This window comes from Prinia subflava, chromosome 9, assembly GCF_021018805.1.
Source record: "Prinia subflava isolate CZ2003 ecotype Zambia chromosome 9, Cam_Psub_1.2, whole genome shotgun sequence".
Taxonomy (NCBI): Eukaryota; Metazoa; Chordata; class Aves; order Passeriformes; family Cisticolidae; genus Prinia; species Prinia subflava.
The window spans coordinates 26,066,271-26,094,166 of NC_086255.1; the positions used below are offsets into that span (position 1 = coordinate 26,066,271).

A 27,896-nucleotide genomic window follows, 5' to 3' on the forward strand; every position below is an offset into this window, starting at 1 on the left:
TAATTCCTCAGGAGAGGAATAATCCACAGCCATCTCTGCCTATTGCTAAACAAAACTCTTAAACTCACTTGCATACACTGTAGAGTTTAATCCAAATGGTTTTTAAAAACTGTTGTAGAAGTAATTCAAGTGCCCTGAATAAAATAATTCCAAAGATAACAGAAAAAAATTATTTTCTACATAGTCAACATTTTGCATACACACAGTGCAAAGTAATCAAAAGAAAACCAAAAAACCTCTAATCCATCAAGACCTGACTGAACACAAAAAATTCCCTCTGCTTCAGCTGTACTCATGTACTATCCTAATTGAAAGACAGTTGCTTGGTGTGGTCCCTAGTACATCAGAAGAAATATGTCAGCTTATTCCTGCACAGAAAAGGAGTTGAGAGACACCTTTAGAAGTGAAAACCAGGATAAGCACAATACCAGAGAGACACAAGTGGGAAGTATTTGCTCTGTCACAGATCACTTTTGTGACTTTTGGCAGGTTAAGATGTCTCCCTAGATAAGTATATGCAATTTGGAAAGACTGCTGTACGAAGCAGCTCAAACTCAGGGTACAGCACCCCTGCCAGTCCTCCCACAGCCTTCACAGGCAGGCTCACAGGGTCCCCCAGCCAGACCTATGCCCCCAAAGCACTGGTACCCTGTCAGATTCTAGGCTGCAGAGGGCAAAGGCACATCTCCATCAAGCTCCTTTTTACATCTTCTAGCACGGCACCTCACTGTGCCCCATGGAGCAGTGCCATGAAAAATACATTTAAAGGCTGTGGTGCTCTCATATAAAATGATAAGGGGAGGAAATATAAGATCCTAATATAGAAAACTGCAACGTTGCTATTACCTGTGTCAACATAAGTACATTCAAAGAAAAGTCCCCTCTTTCCTCCAGCTGACATATAACAGTAATACAAAGCACACAGATTATGCCACAATAAATTGCAAAGTAAATTACTGTGACAAACCATGCTGAGAAGGGACCTTTTATGAGCATCAGATAGTTCTGAATAAATAAATTTATAGCAAAATGAGACAAACAGAATGTCAGAGCAATCTCCACAGGGCTCAGTTCAGCTACTTTGAATGTTGTACTTCTATTTCTCTTCAGGTTTGCATTTTGAAGCTTCTGTGTGTGTTTGTGCAGGGAATACTCCCCTCATACATTTTGGTTATAAATAATGGGTACTGACTGGACTTTAAATCTTTTCTGTTTCCAGAACTGAGACATCAGGCTCCATAAGTGCCCCCAAGTGACTTCAATTTCTGTCCTCAACAAAAGATACCAAAAGAAATGCAGGAATGCCTGACCTAGAAAAAAACATGCAGAAGAACGAGAAAGATACATGCAGTAAAGATGAAAGAGTAAGTAACTCTTTCTGGGAAAACAAAAATGAAAAAAAACCCAAGATAACAACTTTTATTTCTGTAAATTAATATCATAACTGTAACCCAAGCTCTGTTCTAGAGCCTATTTCTTCATTTCAGGGAACACCAGTTAACCTGCAACAGTTTGTAGCCAGAAACTTTGATCTAATACTAGTGCTTCTCATATCCAAACAAACTTTTTCTCCCAACATCCTCTGAAGAACTACAGTAAATTAAATAGTATTATGCAACAAATTTTTTTATACTACAAAGTCAGAGATAGCATGAAATTATTCATTCTAGTACAGCGCTATCAAACTATCACATATGATTCATTTTCAAGCTGCTTTAGAAGGTGCTGGATGTATATGTCTGTCAATAGTCATCCTCCAGGGTTTTTTTCCTAAGCAGTCATGAACTGCACAGGAACCTTACCCAGAAAGATAAGGCCAAAGCCAGGTATCAAAAAGAAACACTAGTTAGCACTTCTGTTTCCAATGACCAAGAAATCAATGAGAGAAGAAATATGTCTTGACTAAACATAGCTTGAAACTGTAGAATTACCATTCTTTTATTTCTGAGTGTATTACAGGCTTAACTGGAGTTGCATTTCCATTAATAACAGGTAATCCTATGACACTTCTTGTGAGTATCTAAAATCTTTGGTTTCCAGATAGGAAACATAATGCAGCACTGACTTTTCTGTGGATGTCAAAAGGCAGAGCTGGCACTTGAGCTCAGAGGGCAGCCAGTCCCTGCCTACTGTTCATAGCACTTCCTCCACACCCTCCCTCGCTGCATGCACTGGGCTAACTCTGGGCAGCAGATGGGACAGGTAACTGCTAATCCTTTCTTCCACCCAAAATCACATTGGGGCCTGCAATCCTACTAAAATAAATGTCCATTACAGCAACAGCTAGCAAAAAAATCTGAATGTTGCCTACTTTAGGAGATGAGCAAAAAATCAAATTAGAAAAATAAAGCCTCCAAAAGTTTATGGCCTACACTAATCACTAATGGACAAGCACAGCTGCATTAGATGACCAATTCTCAACTAAGAGACACAGCTCCCTCCCTGAGGAACCACGCTTAGAGCAGCACAGCCTCCTGCAATTTCCCAGGCTTTCATGAATTACCTCTTTCCTTGATTTTCCCACTACCCCCATAATTGCTCTGGCTTTTAAATGACTAATTACACTTCACTTGGTTAATTCTACATTAAAAAACAAAGGAAACTTAATTGCATGGGCAGCATGGAACCCTTTTCTTCCCAGATACTATTGCTCCAAGGAGGGTAATGATAAAGGAAGTATGAACAGAAATGTTTTATCAAGCCTTCTGGGGGGGTTCCAGAGTGGCTGACAGCAGAGGTTTGGCAGGATAAAGCACAAGCTTGTTGAGGACTGTACGTAGTCAGTACTAATAAACTGGTAGACCTGCATGTTTTCTACTTCTATTATTTTATACCGATTCATACTACCAATCAGACAAGTATTAACCCATGGTTTTACTAATCACAAGCTAAATGCACTTCTTTACTAATGAAATACCTTAAGATATTCTTCTATTATTTTGTTTGCAGATTTCCTAGAGTTTAGCTCAGGGTATTTGCTTGCATCATGCCTCTTTGTCCCAGGATTTCTAGAATTTTTACCAATGAAGAGTGTCCTCGATAATTTTCCCTAGTCCACTGCTCTATCCATTTTAAAGCCTACAAACAGTTTATTTGTATTAATCAGGCCTCTCAACTGCTAAAACAGAATAAATTAATTTTTAAAAGGATGTAACATATTAATAAACAACAAAAGAAAAAATAAGAAAACAAAAGAGGTCAGACTGGAAACAATTAGAATTACTCACTAATATATATTTCTTTTTTTAATGACTAGGAAGTGCCAAAACTTCCAGTCCCACCACTGCAACAGACCTTACGCATGTACCTACAGAGCATGAAACACTTGGTGCCAGAGGAACAATTTAAAAAGACCAAGGCCATCGTGGAGAAATTTGGAATTCCAGGAGGCCTGGGGGAATCCTTGCAGCAAATGCTTGAGGAAAGAAGTGAAAAGACAACAAACTGGGTAAGAAAATGCAGTGGAAAAAATAATAGCTGTGTTGGATGATGCTTATTTACAAGTTCTTTCTGATGTTCTCCATGCAATCACTGTTTTCTTTTAGCAGGCCAATGCAAACGGATCATTTTGACACAGGAACATTCCAGACATAATAGGCTAGATTTTTAAAATTATGTCAAAATCCATGTCATTATGGTGTTTTCAGATCAACAGGTTATTGACATTAATAAGGACAGTCATTCAACTCAGGTTCATGCACAGAAGTGCCACAACACCTGTACAAAACACACCTTTTGGATGTAATTTCTACCTTTGCCTTAAAAAACAGGATTTACAATTCTTAGTAGAATGAAAAGTACTTTCTGATAGGGCTTTCAAAATGCCTTGCACAGCCATCTACCCAAAGTTCTAATCCACTCCAATTATTCTGGAATGGAATGCTTCATAATATGAATTAGTCTTTTAAAATTGAACTATTATTTGCCATTCATTGTCATGCTATCCTAGTGTAGTTACCCTGAAGTAGTTACTTTGCCAAATATGCACATACATGTATATACATCTATCACACAGACCATGCAGAGACCTCTGCCTTTATAAAAGTTCAGCTTTCTGCTTCCCAAGGCAGGCAAATTAGGTAAGCCATAGCTAAAGTAGATTTTACCATTCCACAAAGTCACAGTTCATCCTGCCCTCATTAACCATGTTAGAATATGGCAGGTGAAAATTAGAGTTTTATTGAAGTCCTTCCATTCCAACAAGGAAAATGATTTTATGGATTCAGTGAAATCCTGCAGGCTTGTTACTGATGTCAGTGAATTGTGGTTCTCCCTTTTGTGTGACACACAAAAAACCTTCATCGAATTCCTGCTACAGTCAGGGGCAAAAGGCTGCAGTGCTGTCAGTGCTTTCATTTTCAAAGCAGTGCTTAATTTCTGGACAAAATGCTGCCCAATGTTTTTATATTGTGATTCATGGTGGCTAAACTAACCAGCATTTAAACAGTGTTCCTGATAGGAAATAATATTCCAGAAGACAACTGCTCATCTGAACACTTATATAATGAAAATTACAGAGGAAGGATGCTTAAGCATTTTCTGAAGTTGTGACAGTTTTAAATTCTGGTTATTAAAATAAATACCCAATTCTTAAGGTAAATTAGAAATGGTTTTATTTGGAATTTAACTTGCCAGGACTATATCTCTAGCATGTTCCCCTGAAGACTCCAGAGACTGTGGAGGAAGCATCTGTTCTAACAGCAATGAAATATCTCGGAGGAAAACTTTTTCAACTGATGCATGCATTTGTAATTATTTTTTCATAATTTTGTTGTTGTTTATAGTTACCATATGCAAAGCCTGCCCTCTCAGAAAGACCATTTGATCTTTTTATGAAAGCCTCCGTTTTCCAAGTAATGATTCTTCAATCTCTGCTCAGACATAAAGGAATGCAGTTACTGTTCATCTGTGTTTTCAATAAAAATTGTTAGAAATGTAATTTGTGTCTGTCTGGGTCAAGAATCAGCAATCTGCATTTGTGTCAGTGGACACAAAGGGAATTCTCCAGGGGCCCTATCCACATGCCACTCTCTGCAGGACTGAACCATTAGGCTTGGGAAATTTTTCTCCCACTCTGTCTTGCTACAGGACAATAACTGATGGCTAGCAATGGAGCATCTTGGCATCACTGACAAATATTTGAAGCCCCTTGAGAAAAGGCATCACTAGTAAAACCCTGGCCCTCTCTTAAACATATTCTAATTGCTGTGTAAGTTAACATGTTGTATTCAAACATTTTCTGTTTCTAGAGAGAAGCAAACAACAAAATACCCAAAGCATCCCAGTCTGGAGCTTGTTTAGTTTTTAATGGAACGCACTGTAAATTGCCATTGACTGAGAAACAGGATTATGGAATTGCAGCTGATTTTGCTGAGCTGAGGTCGCAGAGCCCAGACTGAAAATGCCCAGCAGCTCCATTAATCAGAGCCTGTGGCTGACACCAGGACAGCAGGCACTGTCCCCTCACCTCCAGGCTGCTTTTCTGTGTGCTGCTGGCAGCTCTAAGATGTCGTGTCCCCTTCCCTCAGGTGTTTAACTACTGGCTGGAGGACATGTACCTCAACAACCGCCTGGCTCTCCCAATCAATTCCAGCCCCGCAATTATCTTTGCTCGTCAGCATTTCAAGGACGTAAATGACCAGCTGAGGTAATGTATCTCGACTTTGTGGCTTTTGCTAAATGAAAGGATATTTTAAATGTACGGCTTTTGCAAAAAGACAATCAACTTTCATTAAAAAATAAGGGCTGTGGCCACTAAAACGATTCCCTACGAGGCCTGCTGACTGAGGGCAGTGTTTCTGGGGTAACTCATACTGATATTCAGAAAGAAAGATGTCATTACTATTACATTTATTGTACAAAAAAAAGCCATGGGATTTATATTTTAAAGGAATATTTACAAAGCTTTTTACTGTACGTAATTCTAGTAAATCACTTTGTGATGAAAAAGAATAAATACTAATTTCTGACACACATTTTCAAGGAAAATAATCTTTAACATGGCTTCACTATGACTTGTAGCCACCCTGCAAACTGGAAAGGCCACGCTGGCATTAAATTCTCCCTCTCAGATGCACAAAAGGGCACCAGAAACACAGGGGATCTAAGAATAAGAATTCAGAAATCATTCTTCCCCAAGAATAGTGCTTCCTTCAGGCCCATCAGTCCCAGGCTGAACTGATCTTTCTGCTTTGAGTGTAGTGGGCTATTACTACCATTTAAAAAGTAAGGAGGTAAGCACATAGCCAACCACAGAATATACCTCTCCAGACACCCTTGAAACAGGATTACATTCTTCCTTTTAAAACAGTAAAAAAATCTACCTTCATAGAGTGTAATTTTCCTCTTTGCTTTTAGCACTCTCTAGCTGCTCATTACTGAAATAATTAACTGCATATGAATTTATATGCTATTATAAAACAGCCAGAACCTTGAAACCAATATGCATTATTTTAACATTTTGCATAGACAGCTAATGCATCTTTTTACTGTGTTTTAAACATAACTATAAATGCTCCCATTCATTACTGACTAAATTTATTGTGCACACAGCTTTCAAAAAAACCTCTCCTTGGCATTTTCTAATGCACGTGCTTTAACAAGGAAATGTTATTCTCAGTGCCTCCCATTCTGACACAGTGCAAACGGATAATGTCAGGAAAAAATACACCTGTCCCAAGCTCTGCAAAAAGAATATCTGCTTAGGACAGGAAGTACTCTAATACTGGACAGGTTATGAGCATTGATATTGAAACCCATGTGAGGAGTCTATTAAATATTCAGTCTTTGCTCCCATTCTCTAAATAAGCACTTTCAGGCTTCTTCCTGTGGTAGTCTGTTTAACCATTTGTAGGAATTGGTCTCTAGGATTTTGTATTTCTTTTGACATGAATTAATTTAGGTTTTGGGTGGGGGCAGGGAGCTCTTCTTGCCAAGACAGGAGATTTTCTCTCCTTATGCTGTGTCATCAATCATTCAGGCTTTCCTCTGTCTCCCAGAAACAGCCCAGTGTTGCCAAATGACAGAAGACTGATGTCACTTCTCTCTGCTACTTGCAGGTTTGCTGCCAATCTCATTTCAGGAGTGCAAGACTACAAAGCTTTACTGGACACGTAAGTAACTTGGAAGGAGAGCTTCAGTATCCACAGGGCTTCTGATTCCAGGCTGCTCTCAGTACAAAGCTGGGCTGTGTTGCACCTCTCCACCATGAGGAAGGGCTGGGGCTCCAGCATGCTGCAGGGCAAGTGCTTCAGCTTTTTTTTTATGCCCTTTCTGTTGTGTAACAGATTGAAGAAGGATCCTTTTTGATGGCTGGCAGTCATCACTCTGGCAGGCAAGGCGCAGCCCAAAAGGACACACACAATTTGCCTAACAGAGTTACCAAGAACACAAGAGGAAGCTCGTGCTCCCCACACCCAAAGGGCAGCAGCACTGTGGTTACACAGCCTGCACACCTTCCTGGCACTCTCCACTTACAACAACACTGTCCCACCTCTCTCCCCCCAGAGAAACAACACATCCCAGCAGGGGAGGGAAGTCGCACCACTAAAAGGCTGGCTCTGTATCTAATAAAAATAAGCCGCTTATGCTCTTGTTACTTTCTGAATAAAAACACAGGGGAAATACACGATTCTTCAAGTCATGTATGTATTATGCACCTGTACAAGGAAATAAGAGTTGGGACCTAAAGTGAATATCCCTGGTTTGAACTGCGACAGTTCTACAGACACGGTAACCCAGGATCAACTAGTATAAAACTTTACCCTCATAAGCTGTATAAGAATAAACCTCCTTGCCTGCCTCTTCACCCCTGCCCCATCAGACAAGTTGTAAGCTTAGTCCTCTTTTGTAGAAAGAAAATCTCTGCACTGTAAGATCTTCCTCCTCTGGTCTCTGCAGCCTCTCCTGACCAGCAACATCATTATTTCCTGCTGCAGTGTCAGTGGGGTATTTTACCATGCACAGCCATAATTGGCACTGTGATATTTCCTTTTTTTTTTTCCTGGCCACTGAAGAAGAGATCTTTTAAGAGATGCTGGTTTCACCTACCTTCCAATCAAAAAATGAGTAGGTTTTCAGCACATATTACTCCATAAGTCTAGGTAAAAATTAGCACAAGAGCAAGGACCTGTGCAAAACAGAAATTCCCACTGTATTGCCCAAGACATTCCTGTTTGTCAGGCAAGGCCTTCTCACACACTCACACCAGTCAGCACAGTACAGGGCTGCTGTGATTTGCAGGGAATTGCATCAGTTCCTTTCTTCGAGGTGCTGGTCTTTCCCAGCTGTTCTGCTGACTTCTGTCCTGCCAAGTTTCTAGATCCCACAGATGGGATCTAGATCCCACGGATGGGAACCCATCTAGGCCCTGCTTGTGACCTGCTATTTCCATTTCCACTAGATGATAATGCAATTGCTTAATGAATATGCATGAAGCTGCCAGAAATGATGTATTTAACTTTGGTATGGGAATTCATCTATTTCCCTTATACTGTAATCTCATTTTATTATTCAATTTGTGTTATACCTGATCTAATTGTAACAGAACAAAGGACAGATTAGATTTCTTTTCCTTTCTGTCTCTCTCCCCTCTTTTCCTCTGGCTTTGTTTTTCTCCTTCTCTGCAGCCATGCTTTACCTCCTGATTTTTCTCGTGGACAGCTGTCTGGCCATCCTCTCTGTATGAAGCAATACTATGGACTCTTTTCTTCCTATCGTCTTCCAGGACGTACCAAAGATACCCTCGTGGCCCAGAAAAGCAATGTAATGCCAGAACCAGAGCACATCATTGTTGCTTGTAACAATCAGGTAAATTAGTTTTCTTTTTTCATACCTTTCTATATTTCTTAATTTGCTTAAATTCACTCCAGAAGGGCCTAATCTAATCTCTGTTCAGAAATGCAATTAGTGTGCTACCTATGCGCTCACTCCTTACCAAGCGTTTGCAGTCGATATTTCCAAAAGATGCTTCTGCAGCATTTTTGTCCTTGGCCCACATTATGTTCCAAGTACAGTGATGCAGAAATGAAGAATGTAGCAGAATTCATTTGCTTTCTCTTTCAAACAAAAATGTTTAATAAACAGAGATGAAACCACGGAGAAAAAAGAATCCTATTAGAGTGCATTTGCTGGAAATGCTCTCCTCTTGACAGCCAAGTATTGCCACTCAGTTCATGGCAACTATACCACCATCACACCTATGCATGGCATAGACACCATGTAGGGGCCCTAAGCTATGCCTGAAGAAGTTAGCACAGGTGTAGACAGAAATCCTGAAGTGTTAGAGTGAATTTCCCCAACCAGGAATTACCAGGGTGCAGCAGAGTCTGTTTCCTTGGCATAGGACCCTATGGCCCAGCCTGACTATTTGCAGTACTGGAGGCAGGCCTGCAGGCACTCTTGGAATGAGGAGGAAGTGCTTTCTGCTTTTCCAGGAAGTGCAGGAAATTTTCTAGATTCTCTGGGTTATGTTTAAATAAATAATACCATGAAAATTACTTATATCCTGCCTGATTTTATCTCTCCAAGGTCTCTTTAAGCTTGTTCAAATAGCGTGTATTTTATTTGAGTCCAACACACAATGTAAGTCCCCTGTGGCAACTGGCATTACATTGCTGTTAAAACACAGGAGGGATGAGCCCCGGGCCATTCCCCAGAGGTTTTGTGTTCCATTGCATGCAGTCCTGGCTCTCCAGGCAGGACTTCAGCATCTCAGCACCTACCCAGGTGACAGCAAAATGTTGGACCACAAAGGGTCCAGCCCACCTCTGACTGATCTTCTGACTTCTGTCTTTTTTTTTTTTTGCAGTTTTTTGTTTTGGATGTTGTCATTAATTTCCGTCGCCTCAGTGAGGGAGATCTTTTCACTCAGTTACAAAAGATAGCAAAAATGGCAGAGAATGAAGAGGAAATGCTGCCTCCAATTGGCCTGCTGACAACAGATGGAAGAACAGAGTGGGCAGAGGCCAGGATGATCCTTATGAAAGGTTAGCAGCAGCACCCCAGCTTTCTCTTCATCATCTTCCTCCTCACATCACTGCCTTTCTTTGCTGAGAGCAAACATCACAGCAAACACAGGACTGAATGTGCAACCCCACTGCTCAATTTTTCCAGTAGGAAACTCAGTTCATGTAAGATGTGTGTTGCTAGGGGAGCAGCAGAAATGACTTGTCCCTTTGGCTCTGTATGTTTAAGTGTTATGACATGTAATAACTCTCACTCCATTCTTTGTTTTTCATCACATAAATTACATTACATCAAATTTTGTGATTTGTCTCTTTCTTCATATCCATTTAGTACCCATAGGAATGATGTATCCTCTTAGCTTTTGGCAACTATTTGATATCATTGATCTTATCCAGCAAAAGCATCTCCAAGTTAAATACCTAATGAATCTAGTTGTGTACTCTCTCTAGTCAATAGAGAAGGTACCAGGGCTGATTCAACCAATTCTTAAGTAAGTATCTAGCAAAGATGGCACCAGTTATTATCTGGGGACTGCTCTCTCTCTCTCCCAACAGGCAGCATTTGGCTGTCTCAGATTCTGGACTTGAATATCAAACTTGGAAACAGAAGAAAATAAAGGGTGGGGTTAGTGATCTCTATCACATCACACCTTATGTGTTCTACCCTGAGGCTAAGTGATATAAATGCCCTCTTTTTGCCATTTTACATGCCTGAAGTATTTACTTTTTCATCCTGAAGAAAACATTAACTCATATCTTTATATCCAGTTCAGCAATGCCACAGAAAATATTGCTGTTTTACTAATGCCCTGGAATATACAAGAGCTGCCAATAGTCTCAAATAAGTTTATCATCCTAAGGAAGATTGCCCTTCTCTTATTCAAGTTTATCTGTGCTTATAAAACCTTAGTACAGATATACACACAGAGTCCTGGCCATTATTTCAGCAATATTATATAGCATCAGTCTCATCTTTAAGCTTTCTCCTCCTCTTCTCTTCATTTCTTTTTGAAGGAGGAGACAAAAATTAATTTATTTTAATGAAAATTGAGGTGAACACCTAATCATTTGTTTTCATGCCATACTAAGTAAAACAGTCAATGCCTTGAAACTTACAGCAAAATTATCTTTGTTAACTTACATGATCCAAAAGAAAAAAAAAAAAGAAAAATCAACAAAAACTAGCAAACCCCTCTCCATAGAGTTTTTAGATTGCCTGGCATTTACCAAAACATTCATTTTAATCAGAAGGCAAACCAACTCAGTTATGCAGCTGAAAAAAACAGATTCTGCACTAGTAAATCTCATAGCACCATGATGTGAGCCTTTCTAGGCAAGAATCCCATCCCAGACCATTCATGTTAGCACAGCTCTTCTATATAGGTGAATACATTGCTGTTACACATGGATATATGATCATTAACAGCCCTTTTTCTTTCTTATCTGTAATGGTGAAGTGTTTATGGAACATTAAATAAGAGAGGAAGAGAGAACCTGGGAAGCAGTGTGGGTGAAAAGGTCACTCCACAGCTGGTCTGTGCTGGACAGGGCAGGAGAGAATGCTTCAGACCTGCGAGTAGAGCATAGGTCTGCTAGGTGAGAAAATGTCCAAGATATGATAATAAACCCATCCATCACTGATTTATAAACACACTCAGCATTGCAACCGCACAACCCTCTTGCTATTCCTAAGTGCAGACAGTGAATTCTCTATGAAGTGACTGGCTACAGTCCCATGCATACTACATCTGAATTTGATTCAAAACTGTCTTCTCATATTTTCCTTTCTAAAACTAAATTTAAAAAACCCCCAACTAATCAACAGTTGGCTGGCCAATTCAATGCAACTGTGCATTAGAAAGGAAGCCTTACAGGGCTTTAGGACTGGTCTTACTCTCCTCTGTTTTAGCTCTTCCTGCAGATACTTTCAATCCCAAGTCATGGTTCATGAGATCTTGTGTGATTTATTGCCTGCTTTACATGATAATTTTTCAGTGTTTGATCAGCCCTCTGGATATGTCTGTTTCTTTCTGTAAAGGCATCTTTCCCCTACTTCTCTGTTTCTGCCACAGCTTAATTTTATTCACTCTAATACCTAGACTCCAGATACCCTGAAGCCATATGTCAGAATAAGGGCTTCATATCTGTCAAAGATGTGTGGGTAGCAGCCACAATGAAATATATATAAAGCTATCAAACAGCGTAAAGCAGAATGCTGAGCAAGCTGTGAGCAGTTTGTAAATCACTATCCAAGCTGTTTTTCCTCAAAGATGCCTGTCTGCAAACATCAGAAGTGGATTCATACAGGGCAAGTTCCATTCACAAAGATCTTTTCAGCCTTTGCACCAACGCACACAGACCATCAATGAAAAAAATACCACTATTACAGTCAGCCCTGCAAGTGTGAGGAAAAGCTTTACAGCCAAGTGGACAGGGATGTGTCTTCTCTCTTATAAAGCTCTGAATGCTTTTGAAGACACTCCGAAGGGACGCTGGTGTTCGCATTTCCAGGGCAGCAACCTCTCTGCGCGCCCCATCAAACACAATCTCTAGGCTCCAGCCTCTGCAGGAGCTGGCAGGTGCTCCAGCTGCTTTCCCTAGGACTCCTCTTCTGTTGGCAAGGGGACACAGCACACTCTGCACTCCACCAGGTCCCCAGGGAGCCTGCAAGAAGTCAGGCTGACCATCTCTGTCCCTTGGGCTCCTGGCTGCTAACGCTGCCCTGCAGGACCCACCGAGCAGCAATAGGCAGTACCTTACCATAACCTGCAAGGCCGCACTGCCCCCTCTTCCTTCTCAGCCACTGCCATCATTTGCCTCTCCTTCTCTTGACATATTTTTAATTTCTTATATATTTGGTCTCTTTCTCACTACATAGCTTCTAGAGAAGGAACCTGGATGGTAACAAGTGTCTGGGTTTTTTCTAGCTCTTGACTAATCTGTGTTACTCCTTCTGGAAAGGTGCATTATTTCTTACTATGAAAAATGCTGTTCTTTCAGACAATCAAGCTATCTTACATACTTGCAAACCCTGAAAACAAGCACATATTGAAATTTCCCCATATTTCAAATGCAAATCAGAATTGTTTAATTTTAAATATTTTTTCATTCTTTGAGTTAAAATAATTTTCTGAATTAAGCACATATTTGTTGAACTTAGCCTAGACTGGAAAGTTTTGATCAGTCTGAATTCATATCTTTTGTTGAGAACATTCTGAAACAAATTTACATTTACACCAAAATCTATCAAAACCAGTGGATGAAAGCTGATCTGCTAAGAACAAAAGGAATTTTATATTGATGCTTAAAAGCTCTTTTTCCTGTGATCTCGTTAACAACCATACAGCAGCCATTAACAACGTTATATATTTTTAAATGCAACAAGTTCTTCTTATAGGTTCTATCTTTTCAATGAGGAACTGTAAAAAGTGCTAACAATTAAATATTTCCTATGCTTCAAAGTGGTCCTCAGATGCAAACAAGCCTTAACCTTTGTAATATTTCTGAGTTAGACAAAGAAACTGAGAAGCACATAAATACACCATAAATAAGGAGGGAAGCACTGAGGACAAGGTAAAAAGTAGTCCCCAGTAGTCCAACCACATAAGAAGAGTGTCAGGATAGGGAAAAAAACCAGGAGATCCAGAAAAGGTCATTTTATTCAGCAGTACAGTAGTGATATGAGAGCAGCATAATGTGGCAACCCATGGCTGTGGCAAAGCCATGTTCAAAAAGTAAACCTCAAAACCTCACCCACAGATGTTTCCTCATGTGATGTAGACAATATAAGCTAATGATCAGAGACAGGAGACACAAGAGGGTTTGAACACAATAAGACAAAACTAACATAGACCCTGCTGTTCCTTATTCTGAAAAGGGTTTTCATGGGAGAACAACACAAAAACACTCTAAGCTCTGCTGTTCCAGAGCAGAATACTGCAGCAATAGCGTGAGCTCTGAAATTTTCTATTTTCCACCTGTCCTTTGTAACTGTTATATATAAAATAAGTAAGCAATACTGGCTTTAAGAGTAAAATAGATCTATTTTGTAATATAATTATTTCAAGGAAATGAAAGGCAGAAAAAGACAGTGGTTATTATTGAATCATGTGACATATACATAGAGTCACAAAAGTTAACACAGGAATTAATGCCTTGGTATAATGTTCCCTTGCCCTGAGATGAGCTCCTGCTGAGAGCAGCTCTGCAGACACCAGCTCACTGCAGAGCCAGGGGCAGATCTCCAGTGCTCTCCAAGGCAGAGGGTTCCCCAGGCAGTGTTAGAGGTAAGAGGAGGTGAACATTTCCCTCTTTCTCCCCAGACTCCACCAACCGCGACTCTCTGGACATGATTGAGCGGTGCATATGCCTGGTGTGCCTGGACAGCCCCGGCGCGGTGGAACCCAACGACACCAACAGGGCACTGCAGATGCTGCACGGAGGAGGCTACCACAGAAACGGGGCCAACCGCTGGTACGACAAACCCATGCAGGTAAAAACCTGGCATTGCTTGAACATTGCTTTATGTGGAGACCACTTAGGGTCAGGTGGGTGAAACACGGGAAGGTGGTTTCAGCATCTCTCTGGGCAGGTTTGGTGTGAGCAAGGCTGTGGAAGCAGGGACACTTCCACCTTTTCCAAAGCTGCCCTTTGCTCTTGAGATAACACAGACACGCAGATGTATGAGTAGGTAGACATGGGATATAAAAAAATATGCATTTTTCTACACTGAGTCAAATGGGATGAAAATGCTGGCTTAGTACCCCAGAATAACAAAAAAAGCACAATATTTTTCTTTGTTTCCTCTTCTTATACATTTTCCTGACATCCTAAAAATGCTACTGCGTATAATTTGGCATGTGTTTAAGTCCTCACTTAATAGGCTGTTTACTCATTTAATGATATTCTTGTTGAGAGTTTCTTTAAGTATTGACTTCTCCAGCCTTTTTCCCCATCAGATTTTTGATTGTCATATTTTAAAGCGTTGCACTGTTATTTCCACACTTTGCAATAGACCCAGAGTGAAGTGATGTATTAATCTCCAACTGTCAACAATGTTGACACCTTATGAAAAATTGAAAAAACCCTGACTGATACATGGCTTGCATAATGCTTGTTGCTCTTGCCATATCTAAGAACAGCAACATGAAAAGAGAAATAAAAATAATTTCACTTGCACCAATTTACACAAGAGCAAATACATTTCAGTAATCATTCCTGATTAATGCCACTGCAAATGACATTATTAGAAGACTCCTTTGAAGAATAAACCATTTGTCTTTAGAACAGTTAGAACTCTGTTATTTGCAGGGTCAAGTGGTGAGATATTTCAAGCAGATGAGAATAAACAACATTTTCTTTTTGTCTATCATAAGGCAGCAGAAAGCAAATAAAATTGTGTACAGTGTGAGAGAGCTTAATCTGTCCAGATGTATTCAGGCCGAAGAAGTTCAAAGGTGAAGAGAAATTCTTAGGGAAATAAGATCCCATATTTGGCTTCCTACATAATGTGTGTTTGCATAAGAGTATTCTCACAGTAGAATTTGTTCACTCTCTCCAAAATCTTTCTCACCTTTGCAGTAAGGCTTCAGAAAATGTCCAGGTGAACTTTTTACAACAGGCCCACTCTCTGAAAACCTCATGGAAAACTGGGAGGCAGGATGTGTATGTGATACAAACGTGCAAGAGAGAGCTAAGTGGGTGAAGTCCAGCCAAATGCACTTCAAAATAAGTGTGGGGAAAAGCCCAGAAAAAGGACAGGAAAGCTACAGTAATGGTCTAGACATCTGCTTTTGCAGGAGATGCAGAAGTTCCAAATTGCATGGGTGTATCACACAACTGGAGTGCAGCAGGTTGTCACCAGTGGTGCCATGTGTACACAATGAAATTAAGAATGAGAACAAATAAGAGGGAAATGAAATGAAGAAAGCATCCAAAAATAAAAGACTCAAAATAAGCTATGAGAAAGCTAGCAAATAAGGATGAGCTTTGTAATAAAATGGGATCCTAAGGATTTTCCAGATACAGATGTTTTATTGTCCTCAAAAGTGGAAGGAAAACCCTGGCCTGTCTTTGTATTGATGGGGTTTTTGTACCCTAAAGCAGATGCTAAATCAAATTTTGCAATTCCATTGGGAATTTCTAAAGTTTACATTTTCACAGGATTGAGTCCAAAACCACAGGGAACGACAACACCTTTGTCAGGTTTCCATCATGGATAACTTACCCAGAACACAATTTATTCCCTGTATATGTTGCATCTATTCTTCTCCTTGTTTAGTTTGTGGTAGGAAGAGACGGAATCTGCGGGACCGTGTGCGAACATTCCCCTTTCGATGGCATTGTAATGGTGCAGTGCACGGAATACCTGCTCAGGCACATGTGAGTTCCCTTTCTGTACATTCTGTACCCATTCCAGCCCCTGGGAAGCCTCTGCCAGTGGCAAATTTCCCCTGATGCACAGGGGCACTAAGATACATAAAATGGTTGAACAGCAGTGATTCACCTTCTAAAAGAGCAGTGTTTAATAAATGGATTATTCCTGTGACCTTAATAACTTCTGTCTCACATACCAACAGGAAAGAAAGTTCCAAGAAATTAGTCCGAGCTGATTCAGTGAGCGAGCTTCCTGCTCCACGGAGACTAAGATGGAAGTGTTCCCCTGATATTCAGACACATTTGGCATCAGCAGCAGAAAAACTCCAAAGGTAGAACAGATGCCTCATTTTTCTCAGCCGTGACTGCAAGCTGGGAACTACCTAGCAATTGCACAGGCTCCCTCCTAGGGGACCTCCTGATTTCCTGCTCCTCCTCTGGATAGGACTCTTACAGGCTGGAGCTACTTGTCTGTATTCAGGAATTGCATTACCATTGTTTTCCTTTCATGTAAATATTAGGAACTCTAAAAACCACTGGAAAAACAGCTTCCCCATATTTGCACAGGATGCAAACAATGCAGGTCCTCTGTTTTTATGGATGTCTCTTATGGGTTGAGCTGTCTCAATCTGAAGCCAGGGCAATAGGGGTATGTATAGAGAACTGGTTTGAATAAATAATTTGAATTCAGGAACGTAATTTGTTTACATTCATATTGCTCCTACAAAGTCTAGTTTTTCTGACTCTGTTTCCAGGCTGTCAAAGATTTGCATGATCTTTGGGGGTGGGGGCAGCAATAAGAATTTTTTTTCAACATTCAAGCCTGTGATCTCTTTCTAGAGAACACATTGTCTGCATGATCAGCTGTAAGCATGTCCAGTGTGGTTGCATTAGATAAGACCTCAAAGTGCCTAGAAAGATACATAAGAGTGAGAACATTCAGGATGCAGAATTACTCCTTGGTGTTTTTAATTAAAGGTAGTAGTTCTCTAAACTGAATCTTGTGAGGAGCTTAAGGCCTTCATCAGATCCTAAATGCACCCAATTCTCACACCAGTAAATCTCTCAGAAATTTGTCAAGAACAAAGGAGACCCTTGCCTTACCTTCAGGGGTGGAAACAGTAAGGTTGAGGGGAGGCTGCTGAATTTTTGATTATTATTAAAAAAAAAAACCAAAAAACCAAGGTGTCTTACTCAAATGAACAGCCTTGAGTGACACAGTTGAGGCTGCAGATAACAAGCCTGGTGCAGAATCCGTATGAATAGAAGTTACTGACTAGGAACAAGTTACCAAAGGCCAGGACTGCCTGCAGAGCAGGAGAGCAGGAGGCCACTCACCCCTAAGAGGATACTGGCAGGAAAAGATCCCTGGGTTTTACTTGCAAACAGAAGTGGGACAGAACACGGTTTAGTGGTGAATAAGGGAGGGTAGGTTAATGGTTGGACTTGATGATCTAAGAGTTCTTTTCCAACTTTAACAATTCTGTGAGATTCTTACATCTATCCCCGCAGTAACTGCCTTCTGCTTGTTTTCCAGGGCAGTGGAAAATCTGGATTTTATTGCCTACAAGTTTGTGCACTATGGAAAGGAATTTGTTAAGAAACAAAAGATTAGCCCAGATGCCTACATTCAAGTAGCACTTCAGTTGGCATTCTACAGGTAAGGTTAGTTCAATTCATAGGAACAAGGTACACAAGGCAGTGGGGTTTTATACAGAGGGTCCATTTTTTCTCAACATTCAAACAAATGCCTCCTGCATGGAAATGAGTGATCTTGCCTAATGACTGTAGGGTGGACAAGATAGAAACTGATACCTGCTTCTTGGAGAGAGTACTCCTTTTGTTTGCTCCCTTTCTCTCCTCTTGCTCTGCCTTCCCATCCCTGTGTGCCACACATGCCATTCCCAGCGAGTACCCTCCTGACAGCTGTCCCTGTGCTTAGCACAGAGAGGGTGAGGGAATATGGCAGGGATGTCTGTAGTAGCAGACAGTAACTGGGGAGCTCAGGTGCCTGGGGCAGAAACACCACAGCCTTGCCTCATGGGCAGCTTGGGAGGAACCGTGGCAGTAACCACACCTGCAACTCTGGCACCACAGGCTGAAGAGCATCCACTACAGCACAGCATCTCAGACTAGAGTTCCTACACAGAACAGTAACTACTGCTGTTCCCTTCTTCACAGCCATCCCAAGATTTGATAAGATCCCCTAATTTCCATGGTCTTATGTTAAAAGCTCCTTTCTACATTGCCAGAACTCCAGGGTAGAGATAGGTTGTATGGTTTCCTGCAGATCAGCCTATTACAGAAATAATTCTTTATCACATCAGATTAAATCCCAGAGTGGTCTTTACCTGCAGAGATGCTTAACACATTTCACGTACTCCTTTAACATCTGTTGAACATCCGTTTTGCATATTCCATTAATAAAACTTCAGCAATGACTTAGGCCAAGATTTTCATCTGGATCCCAGCCATGATATAGATCCCATGTTTGCAATAAAAACCTTAGGGAACAGTTGTCTTCTGAGACCACCTGCTTCAACTGAAAGACACAGTATGTCTCCTGAGGCCAAGGAGTAGTATCTGAATACCTGGACCCAAATTAAACCACCATCTTTATAATCTGTTCTAATTGCTATGAGGGTTTTCATTTCAGCTCACAAATAAGACCCTACTCCCCTTTTAGTTTTCTTGTTTTCATTAGCACACTCAGTCCCTTTTCTCTTGTTTTAAATAAACCATATTTCAAGCCCAAAAGTAAATGATTAATTACACAATTATTTTATGATGCAGTGCAAATAAAACATTCCTTGAGATCTTTCAGTAAATTTTTGTTTTACTAGCTTTGTTTTTACACAACAAGTCATTTTTTACTAGCAATGCATAACTAAAACATATATAGCTGTATGCAGCGCTTCATATTAGAGAGGAGTGAGCATCCATCTTTTTTAAGTTTCTTACAGAATTCTATCAACATTAAGATGAATACTGTGCAAGAAATAAAAGTGTGGCTGTAGCAACAAAATGCACCAAGCCTATATTTCTCTCAGTCTTTATGACTCTTTGAAAATAATCACTCTTTGTTTTTCTTCCTTCACTCTCTCAGGTGTCACAGGAAGATTGTGCCAACCTATGAAAGTGCTTCCCTGCGCCGATTTGATGAGGGCCGGGTTGAGAATATTAGGGCTGCTACCTCAGAAGCATTTGCTTTTGTCAAAGCAATGGCAGGTGACAAGACAGCTGTGTCGGTAGGTTGGGCTGGGTCCCTCTGTCTTCTTTGCCAAAACACTAGCTAAATAATGCATCAGGGTCTCAAGCCTCTCACTTTTTAACTCTTAACTGAGAACTTATGTTCTTTATAGGCATAGGGCAGGGTAGCAAGCATTACAGGATTTTCCTTTCTGTACACACCAACCATTAAGCTAAATATAAATATTCCCTTGTTTTTATTTAAGCATCCAAAATATTCAGAGGTGCCTAAACGTGACATAATAAGAAAGATAATATCTAATTTTAGATTTAATACTGTCTTATGAGTGTTCTATCATCAGGTCCAAATTCAGCTCCCTGGAGAGATCTAGGCTGAACATGCAAAGTTCAGGATCATTAAGCTGCCACACCAGGGGAATTGCCTGGCAGGTCTCCTGCAGTGGTTAGTTCTGCTGCAGCCTGCAATATGTGATGTAATTCCCATGCTTTCATTTCTGGATATGTGGATATGTTCTGATCTTTTTTGTTTTAGAAAGATGTTTCTACCAAATAGACTAAATCTTATAGGATCCTCAAGGGAGCTGAGCCTTAATGAGGAAAAGCTTCATCAAGCTAATCAAACAACTCTCCAAACTGTCCTGATATCACACTGCAAAAAGAAAAATTAAAATTGCCGTTCTTTGAGACACCACCATCTGTTTGCCAGAAGCATGAGCACTGCACAGAGTAGATGGGGATGCAAAGAGGTACAGCTGAGAGCAGAGCTGCACAAACAGCCTGTGCACTGTCCTGCCCACCATCCCTGGAGAGCCTCCCTCAATGTCTCTGCGCCACTTCCACCCACTGCACTGCGCTGCTGTACAGGGAATTTCCAGGTGGCTGTTTAGATGCAAAATGCTGCCACAATACCGTCTATTTTTCACAATAAGCCCACTCCAGTGGCAACAGCCCACGTGGCTGTTCTTTAGAATTTAGTATAGCATGCTAGAAGCATTGCTTCTGGCAGTGCTGTAGATTAGGTGTAAATTAACGAAATATTATAAACCAAGATCCAACATCCCAGAGGATTATGAAAATTTCCCCAGGTAAGTTCTCTCTTCATCCACTGCTTCTTCAGTCTCCTCAAGGTTATCATGCCCAGAACTTAGCTTCTGATGAACAAAGCTCAAATAAGTCCCATGGTAAAATAACTCAAAAAACCTGAAGTAACTCCATCTGCTGGGTGGGTAATTCACGGTAGATTATGACCATATTCTTGTATATAATAGTAATTACCACACGGTAGGCTAGAAGAGGCTGTTTTTATTTGCTGTCAGTGTCCTGTCTGACAAGATGGTTCTCAATCACATTTCATTAGAAGTTCCTGTTTTCTGTGCACCTTCTCTCCACACCTGGGCACTCAGCATAGTCCCAGTCCATGCTGTGGCACACTGACTGCTCCTGGCAGGAGCCAGCGTGCTCCCACCACGTTGTTTCAACAGCTCTTTCTAGCTCCTTGCAATTATCTCTTCCTTCCTTCTTCCAACACTTACTGACTTCTGCAGCTCTCCCAGAGCTCCAGCTTTTCTCACCTTTTTCCCACCCAAATCTGAGATGGTGCTCCCCTTTCACAGCACCCCAAACTGCCCTGTTTCACACCAGCAAGCCGAAGAATGCCACGTGTGTCTAGACAGAGCTCAGTCTCAACCCCAGATCTTTCTACTGCATGCCTTGGTCGTACAGAATATTTGGGATAATGGTTTCACTTTCCCTGGAAAACCTGTAACCATAATGCATACCATCCCACTGATAATTTTCCTGGCCTCTTCTCCACCAAGAGATACAAAGGACATTCATTCCGGTCTGTGATTGTTCTTTCTAACAGACATTAATAAATCTTTGTTGTGATGTAAACATCTCCATCTTTCCATGCAAAACTACATATACATATCAGTATCACAGAAACATTAGAAAATTAATTTAATACAACTCTATTCCAAGGTGACTTCTTTAGACCTAAGCACTGCTCTGAATGTGAAGGGGTTAATTCTTTTTTCTGGATAAAGAGATGTACCACTTGGTGTAAGTAGCCTTGAACTCTCCAAAATATTGTTTGTTAATAGCTATTAATTCAAATCCAATTAAAAACCATTTTTCTTCTGACACAAATAAAAATTATCCTCAAACGATAGCTTGAACAGTCACCAAAGATTGATTGAGTCAGATTGATTCTTCAGCAGGAGAAATATCTCATGCATTTGACACTTGCTGTAAAAGCAGCAGCTACTGGCACTAGAGATTGCTTGAATAGCTGTAAATTAATCAGATTTAAAGACCGCATTCGGTAATTTAATCTGTACAAGGGAACTAAGGCCTAGCTCTAGCCTTGTGAAAAAATATCAGACTTTGTATTTTGAAGGTCCCTGATGGTGACCTTGACTTGCTTCTAAAATGAATTCCTTGTTCAAAAAAGATCATTCATCGTCCATAGGAGCTGAAGGTCCCTGTTCATCTGGAGACCCACTCATTTCTGGCGGTTTCAGGGTCTCCCAAAGCTGCAGTGTTGGACTTGATGTACAGCAAGGCAGCACTTCTTAAGATCACTCCCCTAATATAAAAGGCTGCCATTTGACAGGGGTTAAAATTTACTAGTTTGTTATCTGAAATGTGAGGCATCTGTGGAGGGTAAAGCAGCCTTGGAAAATTCTAGATGCCCTTTCACACATGGGAGTGATTTTTTGACTGGCTAGTAAAATATCAGTAATGGCTTTCATTAATATCCCTGTCATTGTCTACATAAACCATCCTGGAGAAGGTACACTGCCTATCTGTTTTGAAAATACAGAATTACACTAGGCAATTATTTCCCCTACTTCAAACATAGAGATTCTATTGGTAATAACCTACACCCCCAAGATCCATGGAAGGAACACACAAAAGGAAGTGCAAGCCTTTTCCTGACTTCAAACAAACACCACCAAGAGACCTGTTTGTTCACCCCTTGCACGACCAGGTGCTGGTGCTGATCAGGACATTGATCACAGTACTTACACGTGAGCCACAAGCAAAGGACATTTGAAGTTCTTGCTATTTGGCTCTCAGTTAGTTGATGGAAGATGCTATGTCTTTGAGAGTTGATTCAATAATCCATACATTCTGATTATCCCAACAGGATTCTGAGAAGATGCAGAAATTTAAGGATGCAATTGCAGCTCAGACTAATTACTCTGTTCTGGTGAGTAAAACACTGCCTGTCTCTATAAGAACTAGTCAGGTTTTTCAAGAAAAGTATGAAGATAGAGTCATTTGTTATTTAAATACTAGAAAAATGTAGGCATCTCCAAACAGGAAAGTATCTGCTATGTCACACTTAGGAACAATTCTAATGGCCCAAATAGCCATATTCAATTAACCTCAAATTAAAAAACCCCTAAGCCTAAAGCTAACTATGCATTTTCTTATATTTCTCTTCACTAGAGACTAGAGGTCCCTATGTGGAACCTAGATGGACTGGTATTCTGGAACATGTATTCTGGTATTCCAAATTGCCATTTTTAATAAAGGTCATGAACAATTAGGGAGTGATTACAGTAAGTTTTCTTTTAAAGACCTGAATGCCATGTCTAATAAAAGGGAGAGATGCCCTCCAGTGAAGAAATCAGTTTAATATCAAATACAACTCATTTTCTGTTGATTAAAAATGAGACAATTCAGTCTGGGTAATGCTCTATGTCCCACTGTGCCAAGACAAAGCACAGACTTGTTCTATAAACAACTTAGTCATACCACTCATGAAATTAATAAATATTAATAACCAGCTATGATAAGTGAATTTGCTGCCTATGGTTTTGCCTCAGACCATTGCCTATAAACTCATGTTGTTGATTACTCTTTGGATATTCATAATATTCAAGAAATCATTCACTTTGAGAGGTGGTTTTAAAGGTATAATCTGAGCACTGAAGAGGCAAAGTGTTGCTTTCAGGCAGGACTGTGAAACAAAAGCAGGGAAAAAACCAATTCTGTGTTTCAAGCCTCTGCTGAGAACCCACATCTTAGAAGCTGAGACTTCACCTGTTCTGTAAAGCAAAGTCAAATCTTTCTTCAGGGCAACTACCTCACCTGAACATCTCAGAGTAACCTCACAATAAACACAACACACTGTAGGTCTACTGGGTTACAACCAATGGAATTTATCTACGACAGCTCTTAAAAATAAAGAGAGAGAAAAAAAGAAAAATGCCCATTAATTCTGCCCTACAGGTTATTTCAGATCCAGAAAATGTTATAAAATTCAGCCTCCAGTGTAGCTCATGGGAAAATATTAGAACTGCCATTGGAAAAAATAACTTATCTTTATATTTAAAAAGCTCTCCAGGTATTTCTACCTACTAAGCTCCCCCTCCTTTCTCAGAATAGCAGAATGTAATCAATGGGGCTTTAAACTCTGGGTAAGACTTAGATAGTCTGACTAAATTGTGCATAACAGACTGAAATGTAATAGCTCCTAAGGAAAACAACAACAAAAAAATCTACTTCATAAAACAAAAAGCAATTTAATGATTTTATTTCCCCTTGTTAAGGCTTACTAGTAGCATTGCTATCTTAAAAGTGGAGCTCTAAAATTTAATTTAGCCCAGTTTTTTCCTATGCGTTGACTCACAGTTTATTTCGTTAGCCTGTCTCGGCCTCTCCTCAGACATGACATTGATCTATGTTGCAAAAATGTCATTGCTAACAGCCTTATAAATCTTGTGTGATAGCAAAATATTTCCTTTGATTATCAAGGCAGTTTCCCTGTATGGGAAAAAGAACATAAGCACAGGGCTGATGTATGCTACCTTTTTGCAAGCATCCTTCCTCTATCCAGGCTCATGAACAAATAGCTCCTTCACCAATGGGTGCCTAGTTCTTAATAAGCCAAAGCAGGCTATGCACTCCCAACCCCCTGCTTCAGGCACTAATCAGTGGTTAAAATTATTCTTCTCATAAGAGAAGAAGTAAACTTGCAGGGTTTTTTTGGTTTGATTTTTTTTGTTGTTGTTTTTTTTTGTTTTTTGGGGTTTTTTTTGGTTTTTTTGGGGTTTGTGTGTGTGTGTGTGTGTGTGTGGTTTTTGGGTTTGTTGTTTTTGGTTTTCTTTTTTGGTAATCCTTAAGAGGAAAACCAAGCTGATGCTTTTTTAAATCCTGCCTTCTCTCAGGCTGATTGTTACCCATGTTACAAGGGTCCTGTGCCCCAGAGATGTCAGCTCTGCTCTCAGGGCAGTACAGTGTCCCTAGTTCAGCATTGTCTTCCTACATGACTTCAGCCTGGGCCACGGAAGAGCTACAGCTCAGCCCACAAAATCAGTGCTTTCACCAGCAAGAGCAAGCCTGAACTGAAGGGTTTTGAACACATTCATCTTGGGCAATTCCTGCCTGGTTGGACCAAATTTTGGGTTGGTTTCCTAAAGAAAAAAAACTCTGTAACTATCCTGTCTGCCAAGCCCCCAGTGCTGACTTTTGATCCCATTAGCCATCTTCACTCACATTTACTAGTAGGGCAAAGCTCTCAAAGCTAATAAATGCCTTAAGTCTAGAGCATTTGGCAGCGGACAGAGCAGAGACCTGAGCATAGGCAGCTGATGGCAGGGACTTGCTGCAGGCTCAGCAGCAGCTCCTGAGAGCTGCCACTGCTGCTTTGTATCCTTAACCCCAGCTTTCTCAAGCGGTGTGGTTTGCTCATAGATCTGTGATAGATCACTGGCAAATCTATCCATTATTCTGTTCAGTCTGCTGCAGACACCTACCAGATCTTTGGATCTAAATTCTATGGAATAACATATGCTTTAACTGCCAGGGGGAGATGCATGCAGCAAGGAGAAGGAAGACTTGTTTCAATTTGGAGGTGTTTTGGAGCCTTCCACCTTGAAACATATCCACATGATGCACAGAAAATTCCAAAATATGCTTAGAAATTTCTGCTGTCCCCTAAGCTCCCCTCAGCATCTTTAGAAGCCCAGCCCACAATATTCAGCTCTGAGAGACAATGAAAACATAGATGACATCAGCACATAACAGACCTGTCACCTTCCTAATCTGTGAATATTTAGAGCCCCATATGAATTTCTAGTTACTGATCTTCAGCAAAGTACATACTCAGAGTAGTATCTGTACATTACAGGCTTTACATCACTCAAACCAAGCTCGTCAGCTCTGACCAGAGCACCAGATAGTAATAGTCAAAATGCCTCCAAACTCAGTTAAATGCTGTTGTCTTATCACATCTTATCACAGGCTGTTACTGGAATGGCAATAGACAATCACCTGCTAGGGCTCAGAGAGGTGGCACGGGAACACTTCAAGGAGCTGCCAGAGATATTTACAGATGAGACTTATCTGACAAGCAATCGATTCATCCTCTCAACCAGCCAGGTGAGTTTCTCCTGTTCACTGGTGTTGCCGAGCAAAGGATAATTCGTTTGTGTTCTGCCAGACCTTGTAGCTCACAGTGAGAACAACGTAACAAAGGCAAGCAAACAAAAGCAGTATCATCAAGAATCTACAAATTGCTTCATATTTTCAGTCCTGGTTTGGTTCATCAGCACAGTAAATACTGACAGCAATTATCACTTCATAGGTAACATTCCAAAGTCCTGCACAGAAATTCTGGAAATGCACACAAACAAAATCAGTAAAATTCACAAGGGTTCAGTTTCCTTCATTTCCAAACTACATATATTCCCATTCCCCTTCTTTTCCTCCTTCCCCTAAGATGACAGCTCCAGTGAGCAGCCTTTTCTCCAGTGACAGTGTAGCCACAAGCCAGAAGGGCTGCCACTCTGAGAAACAAAAAGCCAAAAGCCACAAGGAAATTTTACTCTTAAAAGTTGCTACATTTAAGATCTTTGAGAGCCTTCTGTTATTTGCTGTAAGACAGCAACCCATGCAATTATGCAACTCAGATTTACAGACATTTTAGGCAGGTACAGACATTTACAGATTTACAGTTATTTGAAAATACAAAGATACTCTACGAGTCAATACTTCCTACTTTTAATGTTCTGAATAAGGAAGCATCTTTATAGTATACAGCCTAAAAATTAAATGTTTCATTGCATGTAGTAGCAGTCCTAATGAAAAAAGAAATCTATGTAGGAATTCATTAGCTGAAACACTAACCCAACTGCAACAGATTGGGACTATGCAGCAAAAGAGACTTACAATATCATGCTACAGCATAAAACCTTAATAAGTAATTTGATCTTGTCATAATGTTTGTAGGCTTTCAGACATGAGTGAATGTAACCAACATGCTATTACATAAATTCTCCAAGAAACTATCCATGAGCAAAGAGTGCTTCTGAATAGCTTTATGGCCTTTGGCTGTTGCACAGCAAATTCATCTGACAATTCTATGGCTCTATTAGCAGGACTAATGGCCTGTTCTACACCATTAAGAAGGCAAATGTTGTTTGAGAAGGCCCATGTACACAAAGTCTGAAACATATAGATTTCTAACACCTTTTACTTTCTGCAGAAGAAAGTGTTTCACTGCCATATTATGCCATGATTAAACTGGGGTGTCATAGAGTGCCTAGTTGCATTATTTTTATACAGGATCACAATTATAAACTATTATTAGAAATGGACACTGCTAATTTCTCTAATTTTATGCAGCCTTCACATTAAAAATTTAACAGAACCTTAAGAAATTAAAACCTTTAGAGAAGATTCACATATCTATTTTATGTACAAGGATTACATCAAATTCCTATCTATCAATAACAAATCTTATAGCTTTCAAATACCTATATAAGTTGAGCAAAGAAATGCATTACAGCCACCTCAAATTCTACCAGTTTTTAAAGCATAGTGAACAAACAGAGCAACCAAATTCTAGACTGAGATCAGCTTTTGCCTTCCAAGGAAAATCATCTCCAGGACTTCTGAAGACAGTAATACTCCACAAGGCTGCATTCACCACATTACCAGCGTTTGTAGCATTTTTTTCCTCTTTTTCCTCATTCCTAAGCAGCTGGTTTTAGGTGCCCTGATTAATCAGAGATCACTCCTTCCCTTCTCCCTGCAACCAGGTTCCTACCACTATGGAAATGTTCTGCTGCTATGGGCCTGTGGTGCCCAATGGATACGGGGCGTGTTATAACCCTCAGCCAGATCATATATTATTCTGCATCTCAAGCTTTAAAGGGTGCAAGGAAACCTCCTCAGACATGTTTGCAAAAGCTGTGGAAGACAGTCTCCTAGCAATGAGAGACCTGTGCAACAAATGCAGTTCTCCTGCAGCAAAGCCACCTGCTAAACAAGATGCAGCCACTCAGCTGCCGAGTGACCACCACCGCTAAGAGGCTGTGGGAATTATTCTGA

General features: G+C 40.4%; 1 protein-coding gene across 1 annotated transcript; it reads left to right on the top strand.

The window, feature by feature from the left end:
* The first annotated feature begins 1,228 nt into the window (after positions 1-1,228).
* On the top strand, positions 1,229-27,874 carry CHAT (choline O-acetyltransferase). The gene is made up of 14 exons (XM_063406506.1): positions 1,229-1,364; positions 3,257-3,448; positions 5,529-5,647; positions 7,059-7,112; positions 8,628-8,808; positions 9,809-9,986; positions 14,288-14,457; positions 16,246-16,346; positions 16,544-16,672; positions 17,878-18,000; positions 19,447-19,588; positions 22,702-22,764; positions 25,806-25,943; positions 27,605-27,874. The coding sequence occupies exons 1-14, from the start codon at positions 1,302-1,304 to the stop codon at positions 27,872-27,874; spliced, it is 1,923 nt and encodes a 640-aa protein (XP_063262576.1). The 5' UTR covers positions 1,229-1,301.
* Positions 27,875-27,896: the final 22 nt, after the last annotated feature.

Coding starts and splice junctions, on each gene's coding strand:
- CHAT (XM_063406506.1), top strand. CDS start 1,302: ATGCCTGACCTAGAAAAAAACATGCAGAAGAACGAGAAAGATACATGC. Junction 8,809..9,808: donor TTGTTGCTTGTAACAATCAG/GTAAATTAGTTT, acceptor TTTTTTTTGCAG/TTTTTTGTTTTGGATGTTGT. Junction 9,987..14,287: donor CAGGATGATCCTTATGAAAG/GTTAGCAGCAGC, acceptor CTTTCTCCCCAG/ACTCCACCAACCGCGACTCT.